Below are 12,126 nucleotides of genomic sequence, written 5' to 3'. Positions count from 1 at the left end.
GATTGGTTGACACGCAGGGTTCACTTAGAGGAGTTGGAAAACCCTAATTCCAAACCAATAGTGCACATGGGCTCCAATATCCTGAGGGAACAAATGACGTATGAACCAATTGTTGGTCACCAGCTACCATGGGACTGTAATTCCTGACGTTGCCCCACTGCCTTGTGGATCGGACCTGTAGGTCGAAGGCTCCGGGTGTGGCCACCTAAGAAAAGTATCCGCCTCGGTTTGGGCACCTGGACAGTATCACAGCCCACACACAAATCAAATGAGGTTTGTGGCGCATATGTATCTGGTGCTTTCTTGTACCGATATTTATGTGTCCAAATAAAATAAATAAATAACTACATTAATACTACTAACCCTCTACTCAGCTATTGTTTTTACACCTCAAAACAATGAATTCAAGAAATCCAGCAACATTTATGAACGAAAGTTTATAAGTACTATACAAAGGCTTTTAGGGAGGAAAACAATGTACATGTATAGTGAAATACTTCATGTGTCGAAAATAACTCTAAAACTTGTTTTTCGTAATTATAGCTCCAAATGCTATTAACATAATCGTTAATAGTGCCACTGTTTCGGAATAAACAACAGGCTTGAATGAGACTCCCTACAAAATGAAGTATTAGTGCTTATTTTTATACTTTATGTCGGACGGTGACTGTGAAGACAGGAGGTACGTCAGATACAAAACCACCTTTCAAAGATCTCAGGTAGGCCGTTACACCTTTTTCATTATAAAACCGGACAACATATTCTCCCTTAGGCACATCTTTGTGATTGAAGACGAACGATACCTAGCACCATCAAGTTAATATTATAAACAATATGTTAAGGATATACTTGAAAATGGTCAGTTTCAATATGACGAGCAACTGGTTGAAGAACTCCATTTAACTCAGCGTACAGACTTGATGACTGCAAACAACCATTAGATACCATAAAGTCTTACTCCCTTTCCTTTACACTTGGCTTCACCTTCGATCAAAATTACGGTTTCAGTGGAAAGAACTGCTTCGCTTGAAGAATAGGTAACCGGCCTAACGTCAAACTCGTCACAAGAAAGGGCTTAACAAATACGTTATTAGTTGCAAGATGATGGCAATGCATACCAAGCTTTACAAACACGCTCAGGAAACTAACCAAGGCCCAGTTCATCGCGGTGTTTACGTGTACGTGACCTTCAAATGGTTCAAATGGTTCAAATGGTTGTGGACGGAATAGAAGCTTTCGCTTAACAAGTTTCCGTGTCCAGTAGCAGTGGATCACCAATACCTCCAGGCAAGAACCTAGGTATATGAACGATAATAGAGGAAAAAAAGAATTTGGTAAATCATAATAATATGTTATCCTTAGTCCGTAAGAATAGGTCAAGCTGTCTCTTAAAGGACTCCTGGGAAGTCGCTTGGGCTAGTTCATTAGGCAGCGAATTCCAGCATTTGACGACTCTTACGAAGTAGAAGTTGTGTCTACAGTCTGTTCTGCTGTGTTGGGTCCCCAGTTTCTGGGTTTTACCTCTTAGGTTAGTGTTGTGACTAAGCTTAAGAAAATATTTAAGAGGATGACCAGAAGTATTAAGGATACTGTAAGTCATAAGAAGGTCACCTCTAAGACGCCTGTACTCTGACGGGTAAAGGTTAAGTGATTTGAGGCGCTCGTCATAAGGTTTGAATTTGAGTATCCGAACTGATTTTGTGGCTTGACGTTCGATACGTTCCAGAGTGTCCTTATCCTTTTGGAGAGAGGGAGGAAATACTATGTTTCCGTACTCTAAATGGGGACGAATAAAACTGTTGAAGATTATGTGGAAAGTTCTACCGTCAAACTGGCCATAAATGCGCTTCAATGTTACCAGTGCAAGGTTTGCTTGAAATGTGTTTTTGTCACAGTTAGCGTACGATTTCAATAAGTCAATAAGTCAGACGAAACTTGCTGTGGAAGAGCGTTTATATAGATCAAGAACAGAAGAGGTCCTAGTATTGGGCCCAGGGGAACTACACTAGGACATTCCATGGCCTGAGATAGAGTGAAGTTAACCCTGACCTTAAAATGTCGGTTTTCTAGATGTGAAGCGAGCCAGTCAATCAGAGGGGGTTTGATACCCAATCATCTAAGCTTATTGATAAGACATATATGGTTGACCCTATCAAAAGCTTTTGAGAAATCAAGATAAATGACATCAACCTTCCCCTTGTGGTCAAGGATGGTTGTCCATCTATCCACCGCGGTCAGGAAGTTGATCATACAAGAAGGACCCTTTCTGAAACTATGCTGTTGGGATGAGAAGAACTTTAGGGATAATAAGTATTCGTGTATACCGTCGTATATTAGAGACTCCATGATTTTAAAAGATATGGAGAGAAGGGTCACCAGTCGGTAGCTTGAGGGTTCGCTGCGTTGACCTGTGAAAATTGGTGTGATGTGAGTCAGCTTCCCAATTTCCGGTAGTTTGCCTCGGCTTAACGAGTGTGAAAACATCACGCTAAGTGGTGTTGCCAGGATTGAAGCTGCTTCCCTCAGTATAGCAGAATGAACCATATCCGGACTGAGAGAAGTGTCTTTCCTTATGTGCTGAAGTTTACGGAGCACCAGGTCAGCGCTCAGGTCCACTTCGGAAAGTCATGTGCAGGTGCAGGTGAAGCTTTCATCAGTATAGTTGTTGGGGGTTGGTTGAAATGTCCGAGAGTATTGTTCAGTCAAAAGATTAGCGGCATCACCGTCGTTATTGGTCGCACCATTAGGACCTGGCAGTTGGAAAACTCCAGTTTTGCCTTGTCGAAGAGAAGCTGCATAACGGAATAAGCTCTCCGGATTGGAGACAAATTTATCGATAAGCTTTGTCTGGCAATGAAGCCTGTCTTCTCTTATCGCCTTTGTGCATATGTTCCTTATATGTTTGTATTGCCTGTGCGCGCCGTTGTTATCGGTTCGTTTATATTCAGCCCAACAGTGCCTTTTGCGGCTTAGCAAACGACGAGTGCGGTTCTTGATGATTAGAGGTTGCTTGTAGCTTTTTGGGACCATTTGAGGAACTGAGTGCTTAGTAGCACATAAGAGCGTGTTCAATAAGAAATCTCAATGAGCATCCACTTCAAGTTGAGGGTGGACATCCCAATCCGCCTGTTGTAGATAGTCATGTCAAGCTAACACATTCAACCGTTTGAAATTCCAGCGTCTGTTGCTGGTGGGATATCTTAGCTCAGTTTCGCTGACAAAACTGAAGGATAGGACGGCGTGATCTCTTTTCCCCAGGGGAACCAGAATTGAGAGGTCGTCGACTAGGAATTCTTCATTTGTGAATACCCAGTCTAAGCGCGACGGCGTCTTACTGTTTCTCCAACGAGTTGCCTACTGTTGCTGATTGTCGTGCTCGATGTCAGCAGTGGGCTTCATGTAGATGACCCCAACTAGACACCTTGAGGTGGTAGACAATCTTATCGAGCACCATACTGATTCATCAGGATTGAGAAACTCTTGGTTGTAATGTTAATGTACCTCCAGGTATGATCGTATGTATAATGCTACCCCGCCCCCCATGCCAATGTGTAACGGGAGAACTGAAGACATTTGGCTGATTAAAACCTTTTTACTGTACAGCAATTTTACTGTGTTTTTGGATGTGTTTGTTTTACTTAACCTTTGAACTTGTTTGTTTATATCATTCTTTTCGGACATTATGGTTTCTTTTGTCATTGGTTTGGTATTTGGGAGTTTTTGCTCCGGGAACCTACGAAATTGAAGGTTTGTTTTGTAATTGTTCTAATTATTGTTGTTAGAACGACTTTGGTCGATTATTTGTGAATTGTGAATAAACATGGTATCTAATTTGGAGTTTTGGTTCTCTTGCCTACTTGGGTTCGTGATTTGCGAATATCGACGACCAGTACTTCAATAGTTGGAACGGGCAAAAACTCATAATTGGACGTAACAAATTTTCCTGTCATTGCGAAACGAAGACATTCTAGTTACCGCTAACTCCTGGTCCGTAAACTGAGACGATATCCAAGTTTTGGATATTCCTATCAGATGAGCATCATTAGCGTTGCTAAGTTCACGTGGCTCATCCACTTTGTTTGGCAAAATCGCGGCGTTCATGTATAAGCAGTTTATGCTTTCAATTTGGAAGGCGTAAGCTCCTTCCTTTGTGTCTATATGAGCCTTAGGTGAGTTGACAGGTAGCCTACCTATACGATGTTTGCGGAGTTGGTAGTCACTGTCCTTTACACGTTTTTTTATGATCAAAACAGTCTACAAGTGGAATTATCAGCTCCAGCTTGTGTTTGTGCTTGATCCTATTGTCGTAAGGTCTATCCAGATGCATACGGATACCAGTTGGCAACCGTCGTGTATTGGCACGAAATGCTTCCAGAGTTGCAGCCTCCATATGGCTAGTCGCGTCACCTACTGGGTCAATATGTTTTTGAGTTTCAAGAAATGCTTAATGAATTCCCATTCCCGAATATCAGAGTTTGCTTGAGCTGGGTCCGTATTTTCCGGTACACCTTGCACAATGATATTTCTTCTGCGGAAAAACGCCTCGCGAGATTCTTTAGGGATGTTCCGGATGAGATTTCGCCCAGAATACGGTATGTCAGTCAGTATTCTTACGTTCCGATCGGATTTCAGTAGGTGACTCGATAGCAGGACGTCATCTACGTCGGAAGCATTCTTAAGTGTTACATGGAGTAGCCTCAATGGTTTTGGTGGTTAGAGTCCTCCCTCCGAGTGAGCCGTGTGACTGTCAAAGGCTCTATTCTAGGGATTTCCAGCCTCTTGTTCAATTCCCCCCAGAGCATCCTATCATTTTTGTCCTGCAAACTGAGAGGAAGGCAATCGATGTACTAAAAGTATAGTTTTGTGCCTTCACTATAGCTCATATTCAGATCCGTGTTTTTAAAACAGAAGTCTCAGAGCTATCGTAAATAATTATCTGATACACTTCCATTCGTGTCTGAATCGGTGAGACTATAATTTTTAGACGAACTACGAGCGACGCTGAAGTGACTTTGAGAACGGACATCTGATTAGTTTCAGTTTGGAAAGGAGAGGAGGCTTGATGGCCTGTGTCGGTCCTGGCAATGATGGTCTCTCAGCTGATCCTACTTTATTTTGAAAGAATCAACGGATGGGGCCTCAACCACCTGCTGAGGCAATGAATTCCACTCGATGATTAGATGGAAAAGTCGATAGTCGGCTGACAAGTAATTTGTTCTGGGCTTATGAACTTTTTTGGAGTGTCCTCGTAAATTATCTGTTTTGGAATATAAGAAATATGGGGGCATATCAGGTGCAAATTTATTACCAAGTAATTTGAAAACTGTGATCAAATCACTTTTAGTTCTTCGACATGACAACGGCAATAGGTTTAGCTTGGCCAATTGAACATCTTACGGAAGCTTTATTATTTCGGGAATCAGCTTAGGTGCTATTCTCTGAAACTTTTCCAAAAGCTCACTGTCTTGTTTTAAGCACGGGCTAGCCGCTTGTATGCAGTACTCAAGTTTAGGACTCATGAATACCATAAACGAAGTCAAAAACGTTCTAACTTCAACATGACTAAACGCATCATGTATGGACCACAAGGTTCTAAAACGTTGGCGACTATGTCACGGCAGTGTGCAGTAGTCTTAAAGCCTTGGCAACAGTCTGGACAACAGGTAGCCCAATGTTATTCATCATGTACGTATCCGTATCTTGATGACTAAATGAGGGTTATGAACCAGTTAGAATAATAATTTACATTTGATGGTTGGGGTTAAAAATTAGATTTAAGGTTTTCATCACAAACTGGAATCAGTTACGATACTAAAACTACTTACGCGAATGCATGAATGAGTTTTGCGCCAAAATTCAAGACTCGTTATCTTATACCTGATTGGTACGTCCATAAATTATATTATCGCCTCTGAATCTGCTTTGAATGAGCCAAGTGAAAGTGTGGGTACTACCTCTTTCAGGAGTGAGTTGCAAAAGATGGTTTTCGGTGGAAAACAGGTATATAACAAAAATCCGGTTTGTCCCTATTTTTAAAATTCCCTTCCTACTCCTATCAGTTTTTCCTGCTTAGGTGAAAGAAATATAAAAGGTATTTCAGGTCATGCACATCACACTTATGTAACCTTGTTGTAACATTGGTTTTCACTAGACGATCCTTGAAGCTAAACAAATAATAACTAAGGAAAATTAAGTTAAACGTATAACACTCGATGAGGTCGAAAATATGAGGGTATGAAGACTTAGTATAACGGCGCAGCTCTATGTTGCTGGAATGATCACTCTAGGAGATATCTACGTTTTTAAATCAAATATATCATTTTATTCCTAGCCCAAATCTGTCTTTCGTAGGACCTTAGAAAACATACTATCGACCGTGACGGTAGGACGAGTCAGTATAGACAATTGTGTGACCTCAGCTCAAGATCTTGTATATAAGATAGTTATAGCATTATTAATCCGCGATACAGGATCAGGTCCACTTTTCTAATAGCACAGATAAGTGCTTAAATACCAACTTCGACCTAAATTCTACGATCGAACATCATAAAGAAAAAACGAAGAATCCTAAACCGATCACATTTCCTTGTACAACCCCACTGGTTATATCCATAGGTTTACACTAGTGAGATCCGAAGACAATAATTTGGCGAAGTTCTCTTGTAGAAGATTTAAAACGGGACAAAGGATCCCGAGTGCAAAATTGTTGGGGGTGTCAAATCCCCAGAACTTACTTGGTAAATGGCTTAGTTTTGTAATTTTATTTTGGAAATTTGAATTTAGCTGCTTTCGCGCCAAACGCGCTCTTTTTACCTTCATGTCATATTTCCCACCTGTAAACTATCTTAAACGCTATTGGTCCATTATTTCTTTGTGTGTGCTATTTATTAATGATGCTCAAGGACAATTTGTTGCTGTATAAATACGCTTGACTTTTTCCCTTATTTGATTGCTTGTACTCGGCTGTTTACGGAATACATACATATTCCTCTACTTGCCTTGGACTTCTTCATCTAGTTAGCGGGGCCTGGGACAACAGGTTGGAATAACTTATCGTGTCATTGTGTCATTGGCTTTCGTTCGTTACCACGGAATCGATTTAGTTCAAGCATATCAATTAGCGACGGTGGTTTGGAAACATGGATCCTTCTAAACTCGAATCATTACTTGAACAGCAGCTGAAACTCATACAAATGCTGACAGATATGAGAGTTTCGCCCCCCACACAGCCTAGCACATCTAATGTAACCACTGCACCATCAGTAGACGGCATCGCAAATAGTATTGCTGAGTTTCATTATGATCCTGATGCCAACGTTACTTTTGACATGTGGTTCCGGCGTTATGAAGACCTATTTAAATTTGATTCTGCAAATCAAGATGATGCTTGGAAGGTGCGACTGCTACTTCGGAAGTTGGGTGCAAGTGAACTGGACAGATACTGCAACTTGATCCTGCCTCTGAATCCACGTGATCGCTCTTTCGCAGACACAGTCCAAACACTAAGCCAACATTTTGGGGACAATTCATCATTCACAATTGATTGATCACTGGGTGGTGATCAATGTCATGCGTGTCAAGTCCTTCTTTAGTGCTGATCGAATGCTATCGATCAAGTTGCAATGTGGCCACCAGTCTAGGTGGCTCGACACTGCTTGCACTATATATATATATATATATATATTGAGGTAAGATTGTGGCCCGAATAGCTCATTGATAACGTCTTTGACTGTGAAGCTGAGTGACACGGGATCGAATCCGTCAGGGAGCAGAAGTTCCCTCAGGATTACAGGTACACCTTGCTGACGAGTGCCAAGTAACACGAAACCCGGGTCCAGGGTTTCCTGTTGACCACCTCCAACCACCATCTTACCTCAATATATATATACAATTGATCATTGTTTAACACCCGTTATCGACGTTTGAAGCTAGTTACGAACGAAGACGATGACTTTCTTACGCATGTGGGCATCGTTAACCGTGAATGCGAACGGTTCCGGTTGAAGTCTTTATCTGAAGACCAGTTCAAAGCCCTCATTCTCATTTGCAGCCTCCAGTCCCAGAAGTTCAGTGACATAAGAACGCGGCTACTATGTCGATTGGATCAAGATCCAAAACTCACACTAAATGACATGGCTAATGAATACCAACACCTAGTAAATCTGCAACGAGACACGACGATGGTTGAGAGTGGTAGGTCTAGTAGATCGGATGTACGAGTAGTCCAAAAGACAACTAACCAGAATAAGTGCGCTCCCGCTACATTCAGTCCAACTCATTTCAGCCCAATTCGACAGACCGGAACAAATCCCTCCATTTCTTGCTGGCACTGTGGTGCATGGCACTACGTACGAAATTGTCCATTTAGGCAACATCGATGCAGGAAGTGCAAGGTCGTTGGTCACAAGGACGGGTTTTGCCTTAAGAACACACCAAATCGATCCAGTAATACCAAAAAGACTGTTCCGAAGCCTTGTACCTCTTTGAGCTTAGCATCTTCTTGTCAGAGCTCATCACCAGGTGAGAGGAAATTCATTAACATCAATGTTAATGGACATTTTTTTAGATTGCAAATAGATACAGCATCAGGCGTCACCATCCTCTCACACAGAAATTGGATCAAAATGGGTAGCCCAAGCCTCGTACCGCATGTGGTAATTTCTTACACTTATCAGGACAATTGAAATGTAGAGTGACCTTCCGGGATTCGTCATTTACCGGGGTATGTTATATAACTCCAGCTGATCTAAATTTACTTGGTTTAGACTGGTTCGATCAACTGGAATCGGCTGATGTCCCACTAAATACCATATGCCACATGGTATCACAACCTCATGACACTGAATCGTATACCAGGAAGCTAATGACGCAGTTTTCATCGATTTTCCAGCCTGGTTTGGGAAAGTGTTCTGCCATAAAAGCGACGCTTCGTTTGAAACCTGGAGCTAAGCCTGTCTTTCGTCTCAAAAGACCCGTGCCTTATGCGACGTTACCAACAGTAGATGAAGAATTAAACCGCCTCCAACAACAAGGAGTAATTACTCCCTTTTCTTACTCCGCCTGGGCAGCACCGATAGTGGTCATCAAGAAGGCAAACAGTACCATAAGAATGTGTGCTGATTTTTCTACAGGTCTAAATGCAGCCTTTGAACAACATCACTATCCCTTACCAGTTCCTGCAGATTTGTTTACGATGCTGAATGGGGGAAAATTCTTCGCAAAACTGGATCTTGCTGATGCTTATTTGCAAGTTGAAGTAGACAAAGCATCGAGGGAGCTGCTTATTATCAACACTCACCGTGGATTATTTCAGTACAACCGTTTACCATTCGGTGTCAAGACTGCACCATCTATTTTCCAACAATTAATGGATACTATCTTATCTGGCATCCTGGGAGTCGCGGCTTACCTTGACGACCTTCTAATTGTTGCGGCAATGTTAGAACAGCTACAGGAACGAACGACATTGTTACTGAAACGCATCAGTAAAAACGGGTTCCGGTTACGGCTTGAGAAATGCCAGTTTTTATTACGGTCCGTAAAGTATTTGGCGTTTATTTTTGATGCTGATGGCCGCAGACCGGATCCTGAAAACGTCCGAGCGATAAGACAGATGCCCACGCCCACGAATATATATATATATATAATAACAACAATAACGGTGATTAATCTCAATAATAGAAAATCAATATACAAAATGCAAACAACAACAAGAAAACAATAAATACTGTAGAAACGCAAACGACTAGTAATGGAAGATAGACATGAGAGAGATTTTCCCCATATTCATACATGAGCATATAAAAATAGATCTTATATAAGATGAATTTCAAAAGTTAGCAACCTTCGTCACTAGCGTTATTTTAAAACGAAATAAGAATAGCTTGAACTTGTCTTACAAGTTTAGATAGGAAGGTTTGCCCAAGGTGACTGCTAATTTCAAACTCTTTGAATCGGTAATAAATATGACGATTAGTTCAGAAACTCGTGTCCTTGCCAAAAACCACCACCCAATATTTGTTGAACGAGCTCAAATAATCAAATTTAAATTACATTAAGTAGATAAACTAATAAGTGACATTACTTACTTTATAGCAACTATCCTACAATCAATTTCGATTATGATTAATTTCAGTTGAGCCGTTTTATTAACTTACTTGACAGATATTGTTACTAGAATAGTAACAATTCGCACATTTCTTTGTACTGTTATGATCACTAGAGCGAATGACATACTCTAGCTAAAACGTTGATTGCTTAAATATCATTCGATGATTCATCTTCCTCTCCATATATGCATGCACTCAGATTTTATTATTAGCTTTTGCTTAGTCTTGCTGCGCTCTTAAACAATTTGACTATAAACTTGTTTATAAAACTGCTCGCACTTACTTACTCATATATACTTATACTTATTCGCCCCTCCGCTTCAAATTCGCTCGGTGTGCTTATAGCTTCGTGGCCTGAGCTATCCGGTAATAAACTGTAGTCGAAGCTTCTCTTTGCCTTCTGATTTCAAGCACCATTGAGACTTATATAATAACGGTTATCGAGGTGAACGATTAGCGAAGCAGAGCCACTACAACTTATGCCTGTTACTCCTCGTGAAGGAGAATAGGCCACTCACTAGCATTCTCCATCCAACCCTGTCCTGGGCAATCCTGTCCAGTTCTTTCCCGTTGTTATTCATCCTTTTCATATCTGCTTCTATTTCACAAGGTAATGTGTTCTTTGGCCTTCCCCTTTTCCGCTATCATTCACCATTCCAAGTTATAACGTGCCCCGTGGTGCAGTTTGGTGATTTCCTCAATGTATGTCACATCCACTTCCAACGTCTTTCCTTAATTTCCTCTTCAGCTGGAAACTGGTTTGCCATCTTCCACAGAAGGCTGTTGTTGATGGTATCCGACCAATGGATGTTGAGCATCTTGCGTGAACAACTATTTATAAATACCTTTACTTTATTAATGGTGGTTGTAGTAGTTCTCCACGTTTCAGCTCCGTGCATTAGAACTGTTTTGACGTTCATACTTAAAACTCTGAGTTTGATATTGTCTGACAGTTGTTTTGAGTTTCATATATTCTTCAATTGTAGGAATGAGACCCTTTCTTTTCCGATCCTTGCCTTTATATCTGCATTAGATATGCCTTTTTCATCGATAATGAATAAGGGACATAATATACCAATACTACGAAACAAACCTTCTTATTAATATAGGAATATTATTCTATTCTTTCTGAATAGATCACGTACAGTTTACTCAAAGGCAATAATATTTAACTTCACTAAAACAATGAGTGTTTCAAGTTCTGTGTTCACTATCAGAAAATGCACAATTCCAGTCGGTTCAAACAACACAATCAAAAGGAGAAAAGAATCAATTTAGCAGCCTCCATAACCAAAATGCCAAGTAGAACAACATAAATGTGATTTGTGATAATCCCAGAGGTTCTGTGGAAGCTCAAGTAAAAGAAAATGATAACCGTCTCACTTAGAATCAAAATATCAAGGGAATGTAAAGCTGAAGAGATCATAAAGATCAAGTTCACGTTTAAAAGTAATTCAACAAGTTACATTACGAAGGTGTGTATGTGAAGGGATTTTCATATACATTGACACAAACTTCCAAAAAGGATCATACAGGGGCCTTTTTCGAACATTCTCTAAACAGTGACTTTTCGCATTTGCAATGACACTTCTATTGTAGATCTGTGTCCTAGTTTTATATTGTGGAAGATTCCACCTAGCCTTTGTCGATTGGTTAAATTTTTGCGTTTAACGAGAGCCTTTTCCAGATTTTATAGCGTTCCAAAGCATCACTAGCTAAGATACCATGTGCAAAGTATCTGTCGAGTTCACTCTGTAATATCCTTACTAGTATGAAGAATTATCCACATGGGTCAGTCATGTTGTCCTCGATGAAGTTAACCTGTACATAAAAAAACCGAACTTTGATATTACTAGGCAAAAACAGTATAAATTATGGAGTGGGGAACGAGGTCGTCTTAATCACTATAAGTATAGGTATGCATTCTGGCATAATAATAATAATAACAATAATAATGATAAATTTAAACATGAGAAAAGAAAACCCAAGAATATAAAAAAATGTCATGATATATAAG

At 40.5% G+C, this 12,126-nt stretch overlaps 1 protein-coding gene across 2 annotated transcripts; it reads right to left on the bottom strand.

Moving 5' to 3' along the window:
• Positions 1–405: 405 nt before the first annotated feature.
• Positions 406–1,198, bottom strand: Smp_089000.1 (putative translocon-associated protein, delta subunit; the record flags this gene model as incomplete). 2 transcript variants are annotated; one of them, XM_018797450.1, is made up of 6 exons in its annotated part: positions 426–457; positions 498–616; positions 651–803; positions 850–924; positions 959–1,074; positions 1,119–1,164. In XM_018797450.1, the coding sequence occupies 5 exons, from the start codon at positions 1,162–1,164 to the stop codon at positions 518–520; spliced, it is 489 nt and encodes a 162-aa protein (XP_018652492.1). In that variant the 3' UTR covers positions 426–457; positions 498–517. The 2 variants fall into 2 exon arrangements, with proteins under 2 accessions (XP_018652491.1, XP_018652492.1); XM_018797451.1 differs by having other exon boundaries at positions 406–803; positions 1,119–1,198.
• Positions 1,199–12,126: the final 10,928 nt, after the last annotated feature.

The sequence above is a fragment of the Schistosoma mansoni genome, chromosome 4 (assembly GCF_000237925.1).
Source record: "Schistosoma mansoni strain Puerto Rico chromosome 4, complete genome".
NCBI classification, from domain to species: domain Eukaryota; kingdom Metazoa; phylum Platyhelminthes; class Trematoda; order Strigeidida; family Schistosomatidae; genus Schistosoma; species Schistosoma mansoni.
The sequence above is the reverse complement of the archived record's forward strand: the minus strand, read 5'-3'. Positions and strand labels throughout refer to the sequence as shown.